Below are 22803 nucleotides of genomic sequence, written 5' to 3' on the forward strand. Positions count from 1 at the left end.
TGAGGAACTTTTAACAACAGACCGTCGTCGAGAACGCCGTCGAGTCAAATTTCAATCTCGGCGACGACTCAGCAAAGGATCCCGGGCCCTTCATCAATTCCCTCCAAGTCGCATTTAAGTCTAACCAAGACGCGTTGCGCGCTGTCATGGCTGGATACTTCAACCAAGGCAACACCGATCCGACATTAACCGCTACCCCGGAAGACACAGTCGCCTACCTCGAGCAAGGCCAATTCCTCGCAGGCTTCCTCACCAACGGAACAACAGAAGCATCAGCCACCACGGACGCCGCACAGGAGATCGTAAAGCAAGCAGTCAGTCTCCCACACCTTCTTCTCCATCATTTCCAACCCATCTGACTTGCGAATGCAGGCCGCGCCCATAATTGCAGCCACCTGGCGCGCAGAAAACGTCAAAGTCGTTCTTCTACCGGAGGTAAGCTTTACTGACGCAACCCTTCTCCGGCCCCTTCTAACAAGCCACTCCTCATCCAGGCCGGCTGCGACCCCGCAGACTTCGCCCAAGGCTGCGAGAGCGGCAACGGCCCCTGCGGGCCTTTCGACTTCGTCGCGAACCAAGACCAGCTCCCGAGCGTGGACGGGAAAAACCTGTGCATTGGCGTTAGGCGAGGTTTCGACCGCGAGGCGGACGCGAACCCGAAGCTGCAGTCTTTCTTTATGAATCCGCAAGATGTGTTGTTGAATGCTGTAAGTTGAGTCCCTACTTCACGACAATTTTGGGATTGAAAGGATCGACTGACTGACTGACTGACTGACTGACGATTATAGGCAAAATGTCTCACGTCGGGGAAGAATAATGAGATTCCGCCTGCGCAGACGGAGGACATGGCGAACGGGTTTCCGCTGTGTACGTTTGCGTTGAAATCGTGAGTTACGTTCTAGGGATTTTTAGATGCACATTATTGCCACAGTAACCAAATTCCCTCCCCCTAGCCCCCGCCCCAAACTGGACAGATCTCACAACCCTGCAAAAGGTCACATACGCACCAATCACAGCGCAAAAAACCCACAAAAAAGTTAATCTAAATGCATCTCACATATCCATCTGAGTGATCAACTTTTCACCTAAGTATCTATGAACACGCTGCCCCGAAAAGAGTGAGAAAGGGTAGGAATACATGGCCGGGGTGGTGCCCTGCATATACAAAAGATATGGTGCTACTTGGAAGTGAGACCTTGATTTTTGGAGTGTGGAAGGAGAGGATGCCCGAAGGCGAAGAAGAGAAGAGGGACGGGGGAGGGGGGGGAGTTCACGTACTTTTTCTCAGCTTGCCCTGCCTTGGCTCAGGAAAACCAGATCTCAAGCACGAATACAAATTCAAGGGGATCGGAGCGGGATCGGAGCGGGATCGGGGTCATTCCTTTCGTCTACCCACAGTACGTTTCAGGGAAGACGAGCTGCACACCCATCCAATTGTCGCACGCACGGTAAAAATTATGAAGAACTCTCAATCCAATATATTCATACCACTTCTATCTTCGTATACATATACAGACCACCTTCCTTCCCCCCTGCCCCTCAAACCATCATTCCAATATCGAATATCCAATCATTAAGATATGCGCACACATTAATCCGCCATAAATCATCAAACCACCATAATCTCAGAGATTCTTGGGAAAGAAAAAAGCAACAGAAAACGAGGGACCGACATTATCCAATCTAACGAACCCACTGTACCAGCCCGAAGATTCGCGAATCCGAAAATGTCTGATTATTGCGTGTAGAAATCATGTGGAAAGTTGCAAGCGAGAGTCATGAAGTAGTAGTAAATCTTCGGAAGACATGTTTTTAGATATGAAGATGAGTACCCCTCATGCAAAGAACAAACGGAAACGCTGGATGCAAGAACGCTGTCAAAATAGGACGGGCGAGGAAAAAAGTAGGGGGTAGAGGTATGGGAGATAGGGGAGGGGAGGGTAAGTGTACGGAAGAGATGCGATAGTTTCAGGAATATGAAAGGAAGAGGAGCCAGGTATGACATGGTGTAGTGTATGGTTGGCGGAGTTTTAGGTATTCTAGATCAGGCCGTGCGACCGGGTAGCCGCACTAGATACCGGCTGTTTGAAATGTCGACGATCTTCTTGGCCTTCGCAAAAGAAGTAAAAGCTAGCTTATATGATGGCGTAGATGGGCAAAGTAGCTTAAGCGCGAAGCATGAATGGCAGAGCAGAGGGCGCGAGGAAGGGGTCACCTCCGAAACGCACTCTTACGTCCCAATGGGCTCTCCAACTGCGGCGCCAACGACCGTATCGGCTCTCTGATTCTTCCCCCTCGTGCAACCGGCGTTGTGCCCGTGCAGAAAATACACAAGAACGTCGACGGGATGTTCTGGTGATTTAGGCCTAAGCAGCGAACATGCAGCCACTTAATGCACGACTCGCACTGCACCATCAGCTGGCCATCGTACTCCATCGAATTGCAGACGCAGCGAATGCCCTCGTTCGAGACTGTGCTACGGTCGGTGCTGGGAGTGTTGAGGTCCGGGTCGGCGATAGTGGAGGGCGAGGAGTGGTAAGAGTTGGAGTTCCTGGTAAAGGGGTCGTAGGAGAGTTGGGGACTGATGCCGGGTTTGGAGAGCTCAGCGGAGGCTTGGGCCCAGCGCTGATTGTGGGCGAGGAGGGTGCCTTGAGCGGAGCGCTCTGGGAGGAGTGTTAGAAGGGTGATAGGTAGGCATGTGTCTCTTGTGCTTACCACTCCGTTTTAGGCGATCCTCCACCACTTGCTTCAGAGCGCCTTGTGCGTCGCCTACACTATCGAGAGGGGATATCTGTGGCTCCTCGGATTTTGTCTCGCCAAATGAGCCCCCGAAGCTGGACATGCTGTACCTCCGGAAGGGATTGTTCGATGTCTTTTGGATGTTCGTTTGTTGATTGAGATTACTGTTAGAGCGAGAGAACCCAAACGGGGTCTTTTCGAAAGCCATTGAAGTCGGCCTGGGCACCTTGAACGAGTCAGAGCGGTCTAGCGTGCTATCAGCCCTTGCATGTTTCGAAGCGCGGCGTGACGTCGCAGGAACATTGAAGGATGTGTTTCGACTGAGAACGACGTGATCAGAATCAGACTCGGTGTCCTCGTCCTCATTCCATAGACCAGGATACGGCTGTTGGTGGTCTTCACGAGTGTCCATTTCCTCCTCGACAGGATCCGTTTCAGTCCTCGCATGGCCGGATTCATCAATGACTAGACGAGTCCGAGGCCGTGCTCTTATTTTCTCTGGTATAGAGGTGAGAGAGCCTTGGCTTTGTCGCTTGAGTGGTGATGATTTCCGAGGTATGTGGTACCCGGCACCACTACCCACTGAGGGCCTCAAGTCGACGGGTGACGGCTTGCTCTTTCGAAACCCGCTGTCCGTATTGCTCCGCTGTAGCCCAGGCCCGGTAGCAGCTGGGTTAGACCCCGAGGACGAAGACGTATTAGTTCGTGAGTGTTGGCCCTTCGCCTTCCTGGCCAGCTCCTTTTCTCTATGAGACTCTCGCACCTGATGCTCATACGGCTGCCTATTCTCGTGATCAGCACTTGTATCCGGAGGCAGACCGTTGAAAGATTCGCTGGGAGCTATTTTAGTCGGACTTGAGAAGCTGAATATTAGCGTTGGGTCGACGCCTGCAGTAGTCGACATGAACGAGTTTGGCCTCGAATTCGTAGGCTTGCTGTCATGGTTATCACTGGTTGCAAACGACGCAAAAGTCGGGCCATGAGTACTCGCTGGCAGTCCCGTCAAGTCCTGGAACGCTTGCATGTTCATCTGAGGAGTCGGCGAGTTGAAAGCTTGCCAATTGACCGAGGTATCTATCTTGTGAGGCGTGGGGCCGAACGGGTCAGAAGCAAAAGGCATATCCACATCCATCCCGCTTCCATCGTTAGACTGGTCCCAGAATAATCGCGAATGTGGAAGCGCGGGTGCAGACATGGGGCCTGAATTTGGGAAGGGTGCAACATCTGGAGAGAATTGCAAATTCGGAAATTGGAAGGGGGTAGGCGTATAGAAGTCACCACCCTGCTGTTGGCCTGCAGCAGCAGGCGTCGACACCGTTTGCTGCACAATTGTAGAAGGGGTTGCCATTTCCGCTCCCATCCTCCTCCTCGATGAGGCATCCCGTGTCGGTGGCGGTGTCTGCATTTGAGACATGTCCATGGTGGCAGTCGTCGAGTTCGGTATTGACGAAGGCTTACGATGTGAGCCGGTAGGGTTCCCCCTAAAGCCTGATAGGACAGGGGACGAGGAAAGCCTCCGGGAGGGCTCTACTGGAGGCAACGGCAAATGGGTGTTCGGGGTGAAATGATTGACATGGAATCGAGGGTCGTCTGGTGACGGCACTTTCGAGCTTCTGGAGCTTGAAGGTCTGGGCGTCAATTGAGCATATGTCGGTGTTTGTGCAGGTGTGCGGCGCCCATTGACTCGAGGAGTAGCAAAAGCGTCTAAAAAATGTGATTGAAAGGCTTCGGCTTTGGGAGTCTGGAGAGCCCCTTCGGGAAAGGTAGCCGTAGTCGGGGTCGAGGACGGGCTTGGTAAGTGCCAATCCGCGTATCTGAGGGTACATCATGCATGTCAGCTGTGAAATCCGAAGGTTGCTTGTGGGTAGCTAGTCAGAGATGACGAGTATAGCAGGATAGACGACATGTTTGCAGTTTTACAGCGTGGATGTCTGGGAATGACCATCGGCGGAGCCGTAAAATTTGTAGAGCACTGGCAAGCCTTCCCCGAGGTGGTGGAGGAAAAGTCATCGAGGGGTGACACGAGACAGGAGGCTATGGGCTATATGATGAAATTCCATACCCATATATGTGCTGGTCTGTATTCATAGCAAATAGGCAGGGCCTCTACTGTTCCCTCAATGGCCACACACTCCTATAAAGGCCAATATAAGATTCTCGGGAGTCGGGAATAGGGTCGAGGGATTCGGCAATTGTAGCAGGCAGAGGGCGTGTCGAAGGACGAAGAGAGGAGGCCGATCTTTCCAAGAGGTGTGGGAATCGTGCGGTTCGAAGTTCGAAGGCGAAGCTTTCGGTGTGGTACGCTGTAAAACGGCGAGGGTAGGATGCGGCAGATATCAAAGCTGTGAGACCTCGTGGCTGCAGGTACGGCGCGACGGTCGAATGGCGGGAGAGCTGCAAAACCAGAGGGGTTCAGGTTAGAGCGGATCGGGACGTGGTACTCGATGGAGCCTGGGCAGAATGCGGTGGGCGATGCGAACCGGGAGAGAGGCTGGAGGTATGTGGAGGGCACGTATTGGGAGATACAATAGAACTGGAGATGACATACCGGCGCCCAGCAACGTTGGCTGCAGGAATGCTCCTCCTGAGTGTGGAGCTCTCGCCAGCCCGTGCCTGGCTATCCGTATACCAGCTGTTTAGGGAGCTGGCGTGGGCGTAGCCTCAGCATGGCGGCGGGGATGCATCATGGGAGAACAGCTCTGGGGCCGTTATTGGCAGGGAGTAGTCTGGCGAGGCACAGGGACAGAGCGGCGCCGCCGGGTGAGGTGCCCAGGAACGTTATAATTGCAGCGGCTCTGTGCCTTGCTCGCCGAGAGCTAGATGGACGGGATGGGAGAGGAAAGGTGCGAGCTGAAGGCAAGGAATTCACTGCTTAGCCGCGACTGCCCCTCAACCATGCCGCCACTAGACACAACGTTAGGCTCCTAGAGATCTCGCAGATCATGCTGCTGTTCACGCCAGCCGTTCTCCCGCTCTGGCCCAATCACTGCGAGCATGCTCGCTGAGAGGCGGCGGAGGAGCTGCACTCCTGAACGGCCGTCCCGCGATGGCGAAATAGAAGACGTCAATCCAGGCCTCGAATCAGCAAGTGGGCGCACCCTACGCGGGCCGGGCTGCTGCCAGCTCAGCAGTTAATCTGCCGTCTAATGCCTGCGGTTTGTCCATGCTCCCTCAAGCGAAGTCGCATATCGCTGCCCGCGGCCTGATGCAATTGGCTCGCAGGCGCCGCACTACCGCCTGTTCACCAGAGTCAGCCCGTCTGGAGAAGCCTCCACGCCGAGTTCCGTGATACCGCTGTGCCGCGCTGGATGTCACCAGAAGTTGCCACGGCTGCTGGCCTCGCCGCAACCTCAGAGTCTTGAGCCACTGCATGCACAGCTGCGGTGGGCGAGGCCGTTTCAGCAGCAGCACAGTCGCTTGACGTAGAAACCCTCCGTTGTCCTCCGCTGTCGTGTGCTTCAAGCGCCCTGGAGCTGGGGTCGGCGTACCCTAGGCCAGATGCAGCAACGCTCAGGGCGCGGAGCCAGACTGACAGATGGTGGGACAGGCGCTGACCAACTCAGCATCCTCACTGACAATTATCTCTACACCAGAGCACCAGGTCATCTTGAAGACTTGAGATGATTTACGCAAGTAGTAGAACAAACTATCTATGCACGATAAACACCGTCCATATATTTTGTAGCATCGAGAGCGTTGAAGTGATGTGCACGGTCCAATTCTGACTTGTTCCACCAATCCTGCGTCCTCGCCGGCTTCTGTCTCTGTGCATTCGCTAGGATGTGCCTTGCTGCAAGGTACGCTCGCTCTCCCCAATCGACGTCAAGTCTGCATTCCAGGAGAGGCTACTGTTGGGGCCTCCCAAGGGAGCTGCCTGTATCTTGCAGCTCACTATATCGGCTCACTTCCGAGCGTAGTGCAGGAGAAGTATTGATGCTAGGGAGTGTCTTCTCATCATTACGGCTCCATACGTGCAGGTTGTCGTGTTCCTAGTGGGGGCGGAAATTTCTTCAGCTTCACCGCATGGTGGGGACATGAAGACGTAGTGGGGATATTAAGCACTAAAGGTGCCTTTGGGTTAGGGGTGGCTGCTGGAATTTTCTTCATCTTCACCGCTGTGGGGATATGGGGATGCAGTAGTGGGTATATTAGGTATTTAAAACGATCCTTTAGGTCAGGGTGACTACTGGAATTTTCCACGCTATATATATCCGGTTCATGCCTGAGAATCCATACTAGGTAATTTGTTGACACTCGCTTGGGGCGCTTCGATATATTCCGGAATTTTGAGAAGGTATCGAGGTATCTCAAGCAGTATGATCAAAGGGTGAACACACTGATGCCCTAGTACTCCATCCATTACCAACGCCGAGCTGCCATGCGGGGAAGAAATTAAGGCTAAAAAATACGTCCTTTTCGCGTAATATCATATTCTACAGGAAAAAAAGCACCCCTATCATACTGAAGGTCTGTTAACGACCGGGTCCTGCTGGTAAGAAAGATCTGAAACTACAGAGAGTTCGTCTACTGCTCTTCGTCCATAGTGTGGTGCCGTGGCCGAAAACTCGGAGATGTTATCGTCGTCGTGATGGTCACTGAATGGCGACCGAGTTTGCTCCTGCGCAGCCATTAGGTTTGTTTGAGATAGAGCTGCAGGAGGCGGGCTTCGAAGGCTCGTGTTTCGTGAGAGTGGCGCTAAACTACGAGGTCGATATGGCGGAGGTGGTTCTTCGTGTTGCGGGTCAACAAATGGATTGCCGAGCCCCGTTGGCTGAGGAGGTGGATGAGTCTCGTGCATCGATACCACATCAGAAGTATCGATACCCGTATAGTAGGCTCCATTTGAGTTCGGAGCGATCGGCCCAAGAATGACAGGTTGGGGTGGCATTGGCGAGAGTGCTGGCGGAGGCGTGCCTGATGGATGATGGTAGTATGCTTGCTGCTCGGCCGCGGGCGAGTAATTGTCGGGACTGTGCCTCTTCATTTCCTTCTGCACAAGAGTCTGGTGCTTTTGGCGCCGACGTCTCCGAATATACAAGAACAGTATTACCCCGAGGATAGCCAAACATGCGAGCGGGATGACAGCCGCGGCGACGTGCTTTATGACCTTTGAGTGCTGCGATGAGTCCTCGTTCTGAGGCAATGTAGTCGAGAGTGGAACACCCGATGGCACGGTGCTGGAGCCATCAGTGCCCGATGAACTCGGGCTTGTCTCGTTAGGCTCTGGTGGACCCGTTGACTTATACAATGTAGTCCCAGCCGTCTCTTGCGCTGGAGAAGGATCGATTGTTGATGGAGCCGTTGAAGGGAACAGTCCTGCGAGGAATGTATCGGTATAAGTAGGCCCTGGTAGAGCGAAGGTAGGCGAAGCGTGGTTTCGTGTCAAAGGGTCCATTGGAATATCACTGACTACAATTGTAGTCCAGTCGTCGTCGTCGCGTGAGGATGGCCAACCAGTCCAGGCATTCAGCTCGTGGGACTCGCGAATCTCGACACTAAAGGACATGGCGGACAGACCAAGAAATAGGTCTTCTAGGAATGTCTGTCAACCTTGTCGAGGCGTGCTCAGCGGATGAGTAGTCTGACACACAGCCTCGGGCGTCGGACTTGGTGTGGTATAGGAGGACGGTGATAGGAGCCTGGAGTTCCTGTGTGCAGCAGACCTATCTCGTCTTCCACTCGTCTTTCAGACACGTCGTCAGCACTATGCTCGAGTTCTGAGAGATGGTGGGCGAAGCAGTTGGTGTGGATGGTGGGGCCGAAGTCGGAAACTCACTGAGACAGCTTATGCAGGCAAGTACATATCCAAGGCTTGTAGAACCGACGAGGTGGTCGCGCTAGAGGAGAGACTTTCCAGACGTCTAGCGGTCTGTATGTGGTGTGAAGATGCCGTAAGGGTTGCGGCGAGGTGTGAGGCTCAAGTATCAACGAGAGACGAGGTGACTGTCTGGAGGACGGAAGATAGTGCAAGGTGGCATCTCTTCGTACGAAGTTGGTTTCTCTCGACATCCCGGTAGCCAACAGGAGGACAAGGCCGGAGCTGAGTGATGATTTGGACGAAGCATCTTCGAGGGTTCCAGCATAGCCTCAGAGGATGCAGCACAGTCGCGGAACACCACCCCACCCGCTTGGACGTGGGATATTTTTAGCCGGCCCTTGTACGGCGATCATGAGTTTGGCCTTAAGTCTCTTCCACCCTCAAATGGTGCAAAAGTTTCACATGATGCGCGTTTCAACTTGGACAGAACGCTCCAGCGGTCTTTGCGACTCCCGCCGTCTCTGGCATACATGTTACCACCCACCGCACCCACCGCACCCTCAGTGCAACACAGTAACGTCGGCCACCAGAAAGGCTCGCCGGCACACGTTCCACTAGCCGCAGCCGGCTGCACTGCGCCGATCTATCCCTTTCCAGACTCCTGCAACACCATGCAGACTGTGGTCAATCACAGTCGCAGGCCGACATGCCGAGTCTTCCAGAGCGTCACCGAGACACCGCCCAGACTCAAATTCCTGTTTCAACACCCCAATGTGCACCTTACCCGACCCACCCTGCGCACGTGACTTGGCGCCGCTGTGGCTGAGTTCGGCTCAGGCCCGGCTCAGCTTCGGCTCAGCTCTCCTCAGGTCTGCTCACCCCTGCTCAGCTTCGGCTCAGTTCTCCTCAGGTCTGCTCACCCTTGCTTACCCTCCCTCACCCTTCCTTAATAAAAACTGTTAAGTTTTAGCAAGGGGCCTTAAATCTGCCCCCGGGTTATAAATCAGGGCTCTATACTGTTTTATAAGCCTTATAAGCTTAAGCTACAATTGTAAGGTGACCGGAGCACCTACAGTATATAGCCATAAGATAGGATGTAGATATATCCTTTCCAATTCATGCAGCCTGCCTGCGCAGGCGTATAGCCTGCGAGGCCTCTGCGAGTCACGTGCTCGCTTAGGCCGGGGTATATATAGCCCCAGGCCGTGCATCACAATTTCTTAAGGATTTGTCTCTTAATACACAAAATCGTCAATTCCATCTACAAGCTCCCTGCTGTGCACTCTTCCCTTATATTCAAATCCTTGCCCTCGAAATAACCGTACCCGGCGCAGAGGCCTGGAAGAATTGTTTCGTTGAAGTAGTTCGCGTATCCAGCAAGCGCCTTCTCGAGGCCTACTCCTTCCGCGCCGGGAACGGTTCCACTTGCAACGTTCTCTACGGCATCACAGTAGTCGAAGAAACCCGTGTTTCTGTAGAATTGGTTTCCTTGCCATAGCCACGGACCATTTTCCAATGCTCTAAAAGTAATAGTGTCAGCTGCTTCCTTTGCCGTTGGAGTCGTAACTCGAATATATCTTGGTCTGTCCTATGCGGTGCCACATGGTACGGTCGCACCCCACCCATAGTCTTGGATAAACTTCGTACATGTAGAAATATAGCTCCACCACACCGGAAACATGAAATTCAAGGACTTACGAAGCGAAATCTCGGAAATGCTCAACGTCTCCAAGCCCAAACATGTCCTTGAGAGCAGTTTTCTCCTCATCGGTTCCCTTCGTGCCCACCTTATCAACGTGGTCCACAATGAGCGACATATCTTTGCTGCAATTTTTGGGCATTCCTTCCTGTACGGGGAGAAAATATTGCCAGAAGTTTCCGGTGATCTTGACCACAGCGCTTGAGGCAAGGTATGCCCAGAAGGTTCCTGGGGAAGTCGACGCGGTCCAGGCAGTAAGTGCGCCGCTGTAGGAACCCCCGGCAAGAACCCAAGGAGCCCGATGAGCCTGGCTAGTGCCATGCGGGTCGAACGGCAATTTGACAATTTTGGTGAAAAGCACTAGATCAGCGATTGAGTTCTTCAGCGTCAGGTACTGCAGATTCTCGGTTGATAGGTCGTCGAATGGAGATGAAACACCCCAGTAGCGATGCTCGATGACCACGACAGTGGCGCCAATGGCCTCAGCAATGACACCAGTAGTTCTATTGGTGGTCAGGTAAGAATTGTATCCCGTGACGTTGATTTCTCCGGGGGTCATCAGCACGACAGGCGACCCTGGACCTTTCCAATACTCATTGGAGTAGTAGTGACAAACCCTGGCTTTGGCTGTTTCTAATACCCTGTTGTTGGCCTCGCGCGCGGCTAATCCACAAAGGATACGCCTAGTATCGTACTATGTACGAAAATAGGACCGGTCAGACTGTCGTGGCTCAGAGGGTTTGGGTGGGGGCTAATCTTAAGAGAAGGAAGATTTCTATGCAGTAAGGCTTAGCATTCCTTATCTTTAGCTGACGTAGTTTGAAATCACAATAACACATTGAGTGGATGAAGGATTAATGGTCACAGGACATTTGGAGGCGAACAAAGGTATATGATTTAGGGTAAGAAGATTTCATTGTAACTATGTCAGTCCATGGTGTGGACTAATGTAAGAGTAGACTACATCACGCCCACATCTTGGAAGAGCTCTTGCGGTGAGTCCAGCCCAGAGAAAAGGTAGAGGAAGTGTGAGGGCTTACTCAGTCATCAAATACCAGTGAGGAGTCCATAGACTGAATACCCCACCGCAACTGCTTGCGCACCTATCAGAGCCACCACCAACCTAGAGATCCAGTCAGGACTTTGCCTCCCAACTGTGGTATGCTGTTGCCGTAAACGAGAAAGCCTACTGTTCTCATCCTGGCGCCCTTAGTCAAGCAGCTCAGTGAACACATCCTGTAGAAGGTCAAAGTGCTGGCCGAAGCTGTTGCGGATGATCTGCAACACCTCATTGATTAAGAGGTTGAGAAACTCAGGTTAAAATTGATGTGAACTCTGATTTCTATAGACGTCTAGCTAGTTGTATATATACTAGGGGAAGGAAGGGGGGCCACCCCCTGGGTGGCGCGCTAGTAAGTTCAGCTGTACACTGCACAGCTGAGTTTTCAGCTGGGCCCTCCACAGCTGATGTTCGGAGTAGCTTTCTAGCATATGAGTTGTTGATCCTAGGTTGTAGTGCTGCAACCTGAGTGAGAACATCGACACATTCTCGATTGAGGCGTAGGCGGGCGTCAATCTGCTGATAATGATCTCGAATTTGACGCTGCAGCTCAGCATCATCGGAATTTGGCTGTGTCGGCGAGAGGTGGTGTTCTCGGGGTGGGAGGAGGACCTGGCGACATTGTATGCAAGTGTGACTACTGTTGGAAGTTGAACTGATCCAGCCGCATACAAGTTTGGCCAATTATGTGGCCGCATTTTCGGAGTCTGAAGGGCGGGTCGTCCTCACTGTACCGCTCGAGGCATATTGCGCATCGTATTTCTGGACCACGGTCAGAATCATACGCCGCAGGAGCATCATCGGTTCTTGCGACACCATCCCAAAGGTCTCCCAGTTCATCGATATCTGGATCAGGACCTACATTCTCAACAACCGCGGCATCCTCGATTGCAGCACCCAGAGGATGTAGCGCGATGGTGTCATGGACCAGCCTACGCTGCGTCTGGGTGGTTTCTGCCGCCACGAGAGCAGTTTGCTCGAAGATCGCCTGTAAGACGTCGGCTGCCTTGGACGTTTCAATCATCCACCAGTGTGCATCTGGATCCTCGCCACAGTTCGAATACAAAGACGCATAGTTGGTGAGCGCACTCAGTCCCGAGATCCTCATCTTCAGGCTGTTGAGGGCATCCCCCTGCAATTCCGCCTCCGTCGCGCGCTCGTCCAAACTCCGGACTACCTGGTGCAAGTCAGACTCTGCTACTTTGTTTACCTCGATGATGCGGATCTGCTCGAGCGAGCGCAGCGCAGAGAATGTCAGTCGTGCTTCTAGGAGCGTGCGGTGGTAACTACGCCGGTGCTCCATGAGCTCGTGGACGCATTCTTCTATCGCGAAAAAGGGCCGTGGGTTCTGGAGATTTGTATAGCGCCATACGTAACGTTTGGCGCGAGGGTCGGAGTGGGCGGGAGCCGACTCGCGGCGAGCACGATACGGGCCCCGGCCGGCGCCAAGGGCGCCGGGGAATGACCTGCGTTCTGGAGAAGGTGAACGATCTCAATTGCTTGACATTCTTGAATCTGTAACTGTGATTGTGGTTCTGGTGAAGATTCGAGGTGCCAGAAGAGGAGTTGTCGTGGAGCAACGATGGAGCTATTAGTTCCAATATTTATAGTCATTACTTTTGGTTGAGAATACATTGTGTATGTTTTGTGCACAATGCTATTGCTCTAGATATAGACGATAGACGCTAGGCGAGTATGCAACGACAACCTAATCATGTGAGTGGTATCGAATATACGCATCTCCAGTAGGTGTCATGCGGCTTAATTAACTAGTGCAGTAAGATATGTTCTTTTACAATGTGGAAGCAGACATTTGGTAAAACTATACCATACCTGTTCACGATCTTGGGAGCCCCCTGTACATTTTATTTGAACAAAGGATTTTCAGAGCATCTATTCTTTCTCATCTCACTTTGCTCGGTCTTCACGGGGAAACAGACGCCGAGCCGGTCAAATAAAGCATAGAGAAGAGGAAAGGCTAACCATGGGAAAATGTAGGAGGAGAAAACCACGGACATAGAACAGGTGATGCTCCATAGTCATTTTCCTCTTCGAACTTTTCAAAACACCTCATATGACCTAAAAAGGCACGAGACCAACGCGGGAAGCTGGCATGATCCTTTACCGAGTTTCCATAATTGGACCATTATAGAACTTCCTCCCCCAAACCATATAATACCCTATTCCAAACAGAAACCAAAACCCTGTCATCAACGAGCTATAATTCATGCTCTCCGGTTTCACGTCTATATTCCCTGGCCAAAAGCTGAAGAAGAATGCGAGGATAATCCAAGCCAGTCCAATAGTGTTCAGACATGTTCCAAGAGGCTCAGGTACGCGCCATGGTCCCCAGACTAGAGGTTTATCTGGGTCGGCAGTGAACTCGTCCGAGGTGTAGTGGCGTGATTTGATTCTGCCCGTCACTCGGCTCCAGAGAAGAAGACCGAGGGGAATGGAAGCTGCGGCCTCCCATGAACTCACGGTAAATGAAAGGATGTTTTCCAAGGCCTGGAGTGAGCCGATGTTGATTAAACCGAGAGTCATAGAGATGCAGCATGTGGCCCATACTGCATTCATAGGTAGGAAAGATCTTGGATTTACCTAGTCTACCATTTAGTTTCGTCCTTAATCAGTGCGTAAAGAGGATCTTACAAGAAGAAGACGCTCGGAGAGGGGCGGGCCACGATCTCTGGCAAATGCCCACAGTTGCCGTGATGCACCAGCAAATTGTCCGAATATCGCAGCATACGATAACACAAGAGGTATGCATACCATGAGAGTGGTTCCCGCATAAGACCTTGTAGAATCGAAAAATATCTGGATAAAAGGGTAGTGGGTTGGTGTATCCATGGCTGACTTGAGATCTCCCATGCAGAAGAGCGTTGTAAGAAGCATTCCGAACCCCAGACATCCGTTCAATACCACGGTGATGATTATGTTCCAGGGAACTATAAATGCAGCATTATGGGTCTCTTCGGCCATGTGAACGGCTCCATCGGCTCCTGAGATGATATGAGCAACCTTAAACCTTCCAAAATCATCCAGGGCCCACACTAACGACATACCTATGAATGGTCCGATGTTCGTAATCATGCCAACAAGGAAACTCAATCCCATGGACGGCCATCCACCTTCGTTATTCCATTTTGTGAATACCTCCTCGGCCGTAACGCGCTTAGCAAGTTGAAGAAGTGGAATGAGAATAGCGAAAAATCCGAACACGTGGACATAAAGAATAAAACCCTCAATCTTCGGCAGCCAACGGCCAAGAATCGAGTTGACAATGAAGGCGAAAATTACAGCGGACCAGATGAGGAGCGTTCCATGCCAGCCGTGAGAGGTGTACGAGTCTGGGTGGTTTAGGACTAGCAATCCTTGGATCAAGGTGGCGCAAAGGCATCCGGACATGGCGACCATGGCTTGCCAAACAGCAATGGATAGCCACCCTTTTGAAGGGGTCAGATCTCCTGCTGAAATGATCTCACCAAGGAACAACTTACCCGTCAAATAGCTCAACAGATTACGGATGCTCTTTGGCGCCAGCATGAAAACCCAATGATACTGTCCCGAGGAAGTCGGTGCAATAGAGGCCAGTTCTGCCAAAGAGGTCATGACGCATAGAAATCCTATCCAGGATAAAATGTAGGAGTATACTAGACCGGCGCTACCTCCGTTGGACAGACCAGATCCAAAGTACCTTCACAAATTCACAGATGCTCAGCTAACAGTAAGACGCAGAAAGGGAGTTGGCACGAACACGAGGATACCTTCCCATGTCAACATTAAGGTGGTCGACATACCCAACATTGATACCAGGCCAAATCGTCGCTGTGAATCAGAGTGAGTTCTTCGGAATCCAAGCGAAAAATCTCGCCACAGGTTAAGGTACCTTGAGAACCTCTTCGTCGAGTTGTTAGCCTTGGCGCCTAGAAATTAGAAAAACTCACGCCTTTTCCCAATGCGAGCAAGATGGCTCTCATCTCTTCTCGAAAGCTCTTGCGGCGTCATTGGACCATTTTGGTTGAAGTGCTTCTCGCGGCTGATATTTGATTCTGGAGGTGTCGTTGGAGCATCCATGCTGGCTTTCTTTGGATTCACGACGGTCAAACTCCACAGAGTGAGTATTTAAAAGTGAGAAAGTGTGATGAGAGGAAAAGGTATATTTACCACCTCACTAACTATGTGCAACCGGAGGTGCATCCTAACGTACCCTGTAGAATTCTGAAAGTTTCATTCGCTCATAACGGCGGAAACGAATATGAGCCCAGCACAAGCATTGGAAAAGGTTCATTCGCCACTCGGGTTACCAAAGTGTGGAATCATGCTGTGCAACATATCATTCGGCGAACATACGGACAGTGGTGTTCGGCGTTCGCTAATCGATGGATACTAAACGTCGCCGTGGTCACGCAGTAGTGGCTACACCAACGAACATCAACATTCCCGGAGAGTATCGCAGCTGTTGTGGTACCATGAACCCTTGATGTCGTTACTCCAATGTCCGTTATTATGGAGTTGATGCAACATGTATTTCGGACCCCAGAAGCGTGCTCTTTGTCGTAATGTAGCCGGCCTCAAAGGTGTCTCTGCGCCAATACCTTGCAACGCTAAAACCTCTAACAGGCCCTGACTTCTGAGACTGTGAATGCCAAAAGAGGACTCCACCCTTGATTCTTGACACAGTATTGTTCAGACATGGCGTTATTCTCTCGCGCAACCTACATCACCACCGACAACGAAGCCACAGGCGTCAGTATCGCAACATGGTTTCTCGCAACCACTTTCATTATCATGTTTCTTTCCCGCCAGTCAGTCAGGTACGTTATGCTTCGGAGGGTTCAGCTCGACGATTACTTGATGACCGGAGCAATGGTAAGTCTCCGCGACTGCGACCAATCCTGGACATCACATTTAAACATGGACTCTAGATACTTTCCTTAGGCCTCTCCCTAGCCTATTCCATCGCAGCATCACATGGAATGGGAAATAAGGTTGTTTCGGTTGCGGATGCCCATACTATTCAGAAAGTACGGTGGCTCTACTAATAATCGCACAAATGCTGACCAATGCCAGGCCTATTACGCCGCAGACCTGCTCTACATCATGGCTCTCTGCTGTGTAAAGCTCTCGCTTGTCATTTTCTTCAACAACATCGCCGTGGATGAAAAGCAAAAGCGAGTTATTCTCGGTTTGGGCGCATTCGCAATCATGTCCGCTATTTCTACGCTGTTTGCAGCTGCTTTACAGTGTGGAGGTCCTCGCTCATGGGAGGTGATGACCCTTCACTGCTTCAACCAGGTAGGGCACATATGTTTAGTTTCTGTGGTATTCCTAGATACTGATGATAGTTTCTGGCTAGAGTGCTTTCTGGACCGCATTTGGCGTTCTTGACATGTTCACGGATTGTTCGATTATAGTCCTTTCTATCATGCTAGTATGGGATCTTCGCATTCCGATTTCGCGAAAAGCGGTCGTTGTAGGCTGTTTCGCTCCCCGTGTGCTGTGAGTACAGCTCATTTCCTCTCCATTCGGTGAAATTTCTAGCTGAAGAGATATCCAGAGTCATCGCAGCAGCTGCCTGTAGGCTTGCATATCTAGCAACAATCTCTCCCCATAAGAATCCCGCTTTCAACGTCTGGGTCTCGGTCATCTGTACCGAAGTGCAAATTTGCTTAAGCATCTCTACGGCTTGCATACCATGTATCAAGCCCTTCTTTGAGGGCGTCGAGGTAAGCTACAATCAGCCCTTCTTCTTTACGGATCTCAAAGGTTGACGGGGCTTAGTCTGGTGTATGGCAATCGGATCATCTCCGGCGTCGGGGGTTCTCTATCAATGATTTATATAGCAAGGGATACGCCAAAAGAAGCGAGGCTTGGACGGACTCGCAAAGAACGGGTTCTGTTCCGAAGACGGAGGCTGAAGTGCAGGTCACAGTTCAACACGTTACACCGAGCGAGGACGGTGAGTTGTCCGCGTTGCCGGCATTTGAGGGAGGGAAGTGGGAGGGAATTGATGCGCATTAGTGTACACCAAACGAGTTGTAGATGGAGATACTTGAAAAGACCCGGTCGCTTTTAAGAGTAATATTTCAAGTATTCGAGCTCTGGCGGATGTACTTCTCGCGGATGTACTTCTCTTGAATGAGCTCGCGCAATAGCAGTAGGGCTCTAGCGAGAATTGATCCAGCTAATGTCTACTCAATCATCTAAAAGGTTCAATATCGACTTTCGTGTATTAAATCATTGTCGGGCGCAAAAACCCTGAAATTGCGGACGGCAAGATACAGCAGTTTAATCTTGCGCGCCAGGGACCTTACGCATTCAAACCATCAGAGTCATCTCACTCACTCAAGATATTGAATTGGGCATAAATATCAACCATAAAGCTAAGTAATAAACTTGAATATAATAAAGAAGAAGCAATACTTGTACGGGCGAACTCTTCCTCACATTTGATCATCCATATACCCGCCCTAAATCTGATGCTGAACTGTCCATTCCACCAAGGCATCCCATTTCTTACAAGTCCTAACTTGTCCATCTCCGAAAACTTTCCCATCCTCAGTGTACAGTAGCGTATCATCAGCCTGGCACATAATATTCTGACGGAGCGAATCAAGACAATGAAGAGTATGCATAACCGGTACAGTCTGTTCGACCCCTTCTTGGAAATGATAAAGAGCTGCACGTATTACGGACTGCTCTTCAAAGTTAGCGAGGCTGGAGAAGAAAGCCCGGAAACTTACGAGGCAGTGTATTTGGTGATAGGCAGCAACGAAGTATGTGCTCTCGGAGGAATTCCCGCGGTGTTTTATGCTGGCTGGCAGACGGCGCGAGGCAGCTTCTAGGTTGGTGATGGATACTAAGCCTTCTCCTGCTGCATTAAGAGTACAGTGAATCCCTATTCTGGCCTGGCTCACAAGAGCAGAGCTCGGGGTGACTTACGCGGAAATAGCGCCTTCCAAAGAATGTTGGTACTGGTCTTGTTCTCTTCGGAGTAGGATGTAGACCAATGAAGAGATCGCAAGATTGTCTCGTCCGAGAGCGCTTCTACAGCGAACTTCAGCTTCCGCTTGGTCCTTGAACTAAATGAAAACGTACGAGATACATCTGTCGTATTCTTATCTTTACCCGAAACCTCATGCCAAAGCCACGCAGTATTTGACATTATGAGCGCTAGAAACACGAATCTAAGAAGGTATTGTGTTCCATGATTTTTGCGCTCTCGTTGGAGAGGAAATGAGTCGATCTCTTCATCTGAATAAGTGTTTACAGAGCGAAGAGGTTCGTACGAGCCTTGCTTTGGATCCATGGGTGCTCTGGATTATTGCTGAAAAGAGCGTGAAGTGTTGCGATATGAAGAAGATTTTGGTTCACATGTTTGCAACCAATGGAGACTGAAAAGCCTTACTTGTCGTCGTCTAATTGCCTAAGGTCTTCACGGCAATACCTTCCTGGCTGACATGCATATCTTGTGTTCATCTTTAGTGCATCACCTGCATGCGTTGTGTAACCTTTTATGCCATGCTGGCCATACCCGGGGGCCGAGTATCCACGGGGTCTACTACGGTCGTATTAGACTGTGTTCGAGGTTGCATTTCGACGTTTGCACCGATGAATCGCTTAAACTAGGGACGTTCGCTGGCCAGAACGAGCTATCGATACTACTACCTCACTTGTTCCCGCATTGTGTACTTGACACTGATTTTCGGTGTCCGATGACTCGGTGTTGTCCAATACATGTGCAATATTATGTCCGATGAATCTACAATTTTAGAAAGGATAGACTTGTAGTTGCATGAAGTATATCGGTGAGACTAGAGTTTGCGAAGGCATAATTAACCACAAACCGATAGGTTCTGGACTTCATGCCTGCTAAGTCCCGCATTACTCTAGCAATTTCTTCACCCAGATATTCATCCCGACCTTAGTGCCCTCTACAACGGGGAGACCCGCATGCAAGGACCTCTGATCCCCAGTCCCGTCACTCCTCAGATTCATCCAGAACACACCACTCCCAGCCCTCGGTAGAAATGCAATCCCCTTTCCCTCCTCCAAAACCCTTATGCGTTCCTCTGCCCATCCATCCCGGTCAAAAAGATCTCTCGACACCGTCACATTCGGAAACCACGTCTCCCCACTCACGCAATCGGCACTCAAGTAGATGAAGAAACTAGCCAATCGGTTGCAACTCCTCCCCTGCCTGTCCAACGGGCGTGTCTGATGCCAATCGAAATGCAAATTGACTTTCTGCCCAGTGGTGTACCGAACTAGCTGCACCGCCTCAAGGCCATCGAAGGACAGGCCGCCCATGAAGTGGGCTGCGCGCTGTTTGATGCGTGCAACCATGCTGTTGTTACCGGGTAGGAAGCATGAGTCGGAGGTGCGGCCGGATGATATTTTGCGGTCTGTGATCATCGAGCGGGTGAACAGTGGTTGACCAAGGGAAAGAAGATAGGTGATTTCCGATGCGTCCAGGAAGTTGTCGATGTATAGGACTAGCGGATCGAAAGATAGAAGTTGAGTCGAGTATGTGGGTGAATGGTCACATACGTCTACGGTGTTTTTGGTCTCCAGGGCATTTCTTATGACGCTATTGGGAGAAAGGGAAGGAAGAAAGACTTGGAAGAGTACGGAAATGAAAATGCCAAGGCTGAGAATGACTGAATGCACCAAATATCCCATCTTCGTAATGCTCCAACCAGGTGATACTGAAGATTCTGGTGGCGGAGTGAATGAGCGCGTCCGAGCTTGTGTAGAGATGCTCTTATGAGAAGGTACTGCTCCACACATTTCGGAGAACCCGGTATATGCCCATGGACTACTGCCTTGATGTGTCACTCAAATTGGAACTATCTAATGTATTAAGATACTTGGTATTTAATGAATATGGATTGGCATGCAAGGGTAAAGTTGTACCTGGGATTAAACGCTGCAGAGCACCTGGTCAGAGTGGATATGCCTCATTGTAGGATTCTGTCAGACCGCTGGTTATACAATCACCCGCGCATTATGCTTCCTGGAGGCTAGGTGTAAGCTGGAGAATTCGATGAGCATGGTCCCACAAGATCACTGCCCCCGGTAATGTCTAAGTCCGCTAGCATAATAGCGGCGCGAATTAATCCTGTGATACCGGTTTCCGGTGTGACGCCAAAATTCACCCAGCAAAGCTTCAAGGTTGCAGCGAAGAGGTGAGGTAGGTCCAAATTGACTTCCAAAGGCCTGATCAGTAAAGCACCCGATTTCACCACGCACCTGACCTTCCATCGGCCCGTGCTATTATTCCGTGCCGCATAAACGACCCTCCTTCGTAAGATCGCTCTACCTCTGACTCTGCAGCCTAGTGAACTGCTCGCAAAGTGGAATTCGGTCAATATGCACCCCAAACTCTCGGAAGTCACCTCAGAGGCCGATTTCGACGCCATCATGCCCGTCCTCTTCCGCGCCTTCCACAGCCCCTACAACTCCTTCTCGAAATTCTTCAACCCTATCCACACAACTCTAGAAGCAGCTATCCAGGACTCCAAAGCGCGTCAAGTGGCAATGTGGAAGGGAAATCAAGACTGCCACTGGCTTAAAGTGACGGATGCTGAGTCCGGAGACGTCATTGGAGCTGCGTGTTGGGAGGTCAACGCAACAGGATATGACAAGGGAGGAGGTTCGAAGAAGGCTTTCAATGCGTCTTGGCATATTGAGGGCTCGGAGGAGAAATTGTGGGCTGAGAAGCTTATTGGCGGTTTGAAGGGCTTTTTGAAGGAGAAGATGACAAGGCCGCACTTGGGTATGTCAAACGGAAATTTTACTTCACTCAGGCTTACGTTTCGATTATCTGCAGAGCTCGACCAACTCATCGTAGACCCCGAACACCGCCGCAAAGGCATCGGAAGGATGCTCATCAATTGGGGCGTCAAGAAGGCGGACGAAATGGGCGTCGAGACAGTCATCGAATCCGTGCCGTATGCTGTGCCGGCTTACGAGCACTGTGGCTTCGAATGTGTGGAGGAAGTCCCCTTGGATTTCGCTATTCCGAATCCCAGTGAAAAGTGGGAGGAGTGGCAAAGGGAGGATCACCGTGCGTACTTGATGTGGAGGCCTGTTGGGAAGGACTATGGTGAGGGAGATAAGACGCCCTGGGAGAAGAGTGGTTGAGGTGGTCTAACCGGAAAGAGGTGCTATCAACATGGTGGCCTCTTTTTCCTCACCCACTGATTATGCTCCATTTTCCAACATGTGGAATGTTCTTCTGCCCAATCATTCAGTTTGCTCCAACTCCTACACGGTCTCATAGCCCCATCCATGTGTTTTGTTGAGAGAGGGGTATCATCGGCACGACACTCGATAGCCTGTCGCAGGTAGTCAAGACAATGCCGCCAATGGATTTCAGAAGTTGGTGTTTCCTCTCCTTCCCATAGTGCCAACATCGCGGATCGGACACTGATCTGATCGAAATTAGACGACTGAAGACAATAATTAGGAACAGGGATCAGACATGCCAGACAGTGCATCTGATGGTATGCATCAATAATGAATAGTCCTTTACTCTCGTCGTCCGGAAGACTGAGACCGGGAGAGGTTGCATGTTGCGCCGCCCAAGTGTGACTCAATGCAACCCAACCTGGTTCGCTGTCAAATGCCGCCCACTGTGCATTTGCGATGGTGGAGTTTGAATCGATGAAGAGGCTCCAGGCGCGAAAGGGCTTCCACGTCTCGCCATATGATCGAAGACCACCTGAATAGGTCAACTTCTTAAACACACAACGGTACGGAACGGACGAAGAATGGTCGCTTACTACAGGATATGCGAACTGGCGTGGTGGTATGTTGGATATAACTTAATAGACCAAGACTGATGGTGCTGAACGTGAGAAGCGCGATTAGTGCCGTCTTTCCTCTATCGCGAATCATCGAAGTCGAGATCTTTCGATGGTCGAGTTTAGACATGCTTGATTAAAGCAGAAAGCAAATGAATACGAATTTCGACGGCCGTAATCGTGAAAGCGTTTAGGAGCACCTTAAGCCGTGACCTGGATACTCTGATATTGGAAGTTATTGCATCCAGCAAAGGAGGTCACCATTGCAGAACGAAAATACCATTCGCATCAGAGTCCGAAGGGAATAGTAGCACTTCCTTGATGCTGCCAAGGCTTCTTGTATCGATATCCGGCGATCTGTACTGTTTGCTGGCGACCCTTGCCTTGCATATGCACCTTGGGCAACACAGACGGGGAGTACAGACGGGTATTGCCACCATGCGTGTGCATCAGCGATACTTGCCGTTGTCTGACCTTCATCTGGAACTGATCACACGGAGTATGTGCAATGCACCCCACTCCATAGCCTTTCTTGAACCAGCTTTCAATATATATTATTTATTGAGGTAACGCAGTGATACTTCGGACCTGGACAGAAGGAACCATAATCCTCCTGGAATATCGTATCACGGTTTATATGCCGAGCCTTGATGGTAGTATCTGATGTTTTCATTCATGCAGGTGCCAACTGCTCCCTGATATCCTCCAGGTAGTAATTTGTCTGGAATTGAACGGT

At 50.9% G+C, this 22803-nt stretch overlaps 9 protein-coding genes across 9 annotated transcripts; 3 read left to right on the forward strand and 6 right to left on the reverse strand.

Moving 5' to 3' along the window:
• Nucleotides 1-1656: 1656 nt before the first annotated feature.
• Nucleotides 1657-2108, reverse strand: BDZ99DRAFT_121119 (uncharacterized protein). Its single transcript, XM_033712525.1, has one exon. It carries the CDS (start codon nt 2003-2005, stop codon nt 1736-1738), a length of 270 nt encoding a protein of 89 aa, XP_033582676.1. The 5' UTR covers nt 2006-2108; the 3' UTR covers nt 1657-1735.
• BDZ99DRAFT_121118 (uncharacterized protein) lies at nt 2109-5039 on the reverse strand. The gene is made up of 3 exons (XM_033712524.1): nt 4802-5039; nt 2716-4553; nt 2109-2663 (listed from the first exon to the last, which is right to left on the reverse strand). Exons 1-3 carry the CDS (start codon nt 4825-4827, stop codon nt 2212-2214), a joined length of 2316 nt encoding a protein of 771 aa, XP_033582677.1. The 5' UTR covers nt 4828-5039; the 3' UTR covers nt 2109-2211.
• Nucleotides 5040-7081: 2042 nt separating this feature from the next.
• Nucleotides 7082-8461, reverse strand: BDZ99DRAFT_457681 (uncharacterized protein). Its single transcript, XM_033718740.1, has one exon. It carries the CDS (start codon nt 8243-8245, stop codon nt 7196-7198), a length of 1050 nt encoding a protein of 349 aa, XP_033582678.1. The 5' UTR covers nt 8246-8461; the 3' UTR covers nt 7082-7195.
• A 694-nt stretch (nt 8462-9155) lies between these two features.
• On the forward strand, nt 9156-9542 carry BDZ99DRAFT_457683 (uncharacterized protein). The gene is made up of 2 exons (XM_033718741.1): nt 9156-9407; nt 9462-9542. The coding sequence occupies exons 1-2, from the start codon at nt 9269-9271 to the stop codon at nt 9497-9499; spliced, it is 177 nt and encodes a 58-aa protein (XP_033582679.1). The 5' UTR covers nt 9156-9268; the 3' UTR covers nt 9500-9542.
• A 216-nt stretch (nt 9543-9758) lies between these two features.
• BDZ99DRAFT_514359 (uncharacterized protein) lies at nt 9759-12559 on the reverse strand (the record flags this gene model as incomplete). Its single annotated transcript, XM_033724867.1, has 3 exons — nt 9759-10017; nt 10196-10699; nt 11898-12559. 3 exons carry the CDS (start codon nt 12557-12559, stop codon nt 9759-9761), a joined length of 1425 nt encoding a protein of 474 aa, XP_033582680.1.
• Nucleotides 12560-13035: 476 nt separating this feature from the next.
• On the reverse strand, nt 13036-15236 carry BDZ99DRAFT_505438 (uncharacterized protein; the record flags this gene model as incomplete). The annotated part of the gene is made up of 6 exons (XM_033724106.1): nt 13036-13857; nt 13909-14258; nt 14322-14702; nt 14757-14953; nt 15014-15084; nt 15204-15236. The coding sequence occupies 6 exons, from the start codon at nt 15234-15236 to the stop codon at nt 13378-13380; spliced, it is 1512 nt and encodes a 503-aa protein (XP_033582681.1). The 3' UTR covers nt 13036-13377.
• Nucleotides 15237-15688: 452 nt separating this feature from the next.
• BDZ99DRAFT_121327 (uncharacterized protein) lies at nt 15689-17455 on the forward strand. The gene is made up of 7 exons (XM_033712527.1): nt 15689-15820; nt 15880-16128; nt 16185-16283; nt 16330-16554; nt 16616-16758; nt 16817-16985; nt 17041-17455. The coding sequence occupies exons 2-7, from the start codon at nt 15952-15954 to the stop codon at nt 17278-17280; spliced, it is 1053 nt and encodes a 350-aa protein (XP_033582682.1). The 5' UTR covers nt 15689-15820; nt 15880-15951; the 3' UTR covers nt 17281-17455.
• A 1700-nt stretch (nt 17456-19155) lies between these two features.
• Nucleotides 19156-19806, reverse strand: BDZ99DRAFT_349441 (uncharacterized protein; the record flags this gene model as incomplete). The annotated part of the gene is made up of 1 exon (XM_033714486.1): nt 19156-19806. A coding segment is annotated over one exon (651 nt), but the record flags the coding sequence as incomplete, so codon positions are not given.
• An 809-nt stretch (nt 19807-20615) lies between these two features.
• BDZ99DRAFT_405971 (acyl-CoA N-acyltransferase) lies at nt 20616-21698 on the forward strand. Its single transcript, XM_033716439.1, has 2 exons — nt 20616-21037; nt 21092-21698. Exons 1-2 carry the CDS (start codon nt 20632-20634, stop codon nt 21403-21405), a joined length of 720 nt encoding a protein of 239 aa, XP_033582684.1. The 5' UTR covers nt 20616-20631; the 3' UTR covers nt 21406-21698.
• Nucleotides 21699-22803: the final 1105 nt, after the last annotated feature.

The sequence above is a fragment of the Mytilinidion resinicola genome (assembly GCF_010093595.1).
Source record: "Mytilinidion resinicola strain CBS 304.34 unplaced genomic scaffold BDZ99scaffold_2, whole genome shotgun sequence".
NCBI lineage: Eukaryota > Fungi > Ascomycota > Dothideomycetes > Mytilinidiales > Mytilinidiaceae > Mytilinidion > Mytilinidion resinicola.

Bases quoted from the DNA above. Each gene is read 5' to 3' on its own strand.
- BDZ99DRAFT_121118 (XM_033712524.1), bottom strand. From the start codon at position 4,827: ATGAATACAGACCAGCACATATATGG. The intron at 4,554-4,801 runs GTATGGAATTTC...ATGTACCCTCAG, and splicing joins ACAGACCAGCACATATATGG to ATACGCGGATTGGCACTTAC. The intron at 2,664-2,715 runs GTAAGCACAAGA...CACTCCTCCCAG, and splicing joins GGATCGCCTAAAACGGAGTG to AGCGCTCCGCTCAAGGCACC.
- BDZ99DRAFT_457681 (XM_033718740.1), bottom strand. From the start codon at position 8,245: ATGTCCTTTAGTGTCGAGATTCGCGAGTCCCACGAGCTGAATGCCTGG.
- BDZ99DRAFT_405971 (XM_033716439.1), top strand. From the start codon at position 20,632: ATGCACCCCAAACTCTCGGAAGTCACCTCAGAGGCCGATTTCGACGCC. The intron at 21,038-21,091 runs GTATGTCAAACG...GATTATCTGCAG, and splicing joins GATGACAAGGCCGCACTTGG to AGCTCGACCAACTCATCGTA.
- BDZ99DRAFT_457683 (XM_033718741.1), top strand. From the start codon at position 9,269: ATGTGCACCTTACCCGACCCACCCTGCGCACGTGACTTGGCGCCGCTG. The intron at 9,408-9,461 runs GTCTGCTCACCC...AAAACTGTTAAG, and splicing joins TTCGGCTCAGTTCTCCTCAG to TTTTAGCAAGGGGCCTTAAA.
- BDZ99DRAFT_121119 (XM_033712525.1), bottom strand. From the start codon at position 2,005: ATGTCATACCTGGCTCCTCTTCCTTTCATATTCCTGAAACTATCGCAT.
- BDZ99DRAFT_121327 (XM_033712527.1), top strand. From the start codon at position 15,952: ATGGCGTTATTCTCTCGCGCAACCTACATCACCACCGACAACGAAGCC. The intron at 16,759-16,816 runs GTGAGTACAGCT...AGAGATATCCAG, and splicing joins TGTTTCGCTCCCCGTGTGCT to AGTCATCGCAGCAGCTGCCT. The intron at 16,986-17,040 runs GTAAGCTACAAT...GACGGGGCTTAG, and splicing joins CCTTCTTTGAGGGCGTCGAG to TCTGGTGTATGGCAATCGGA.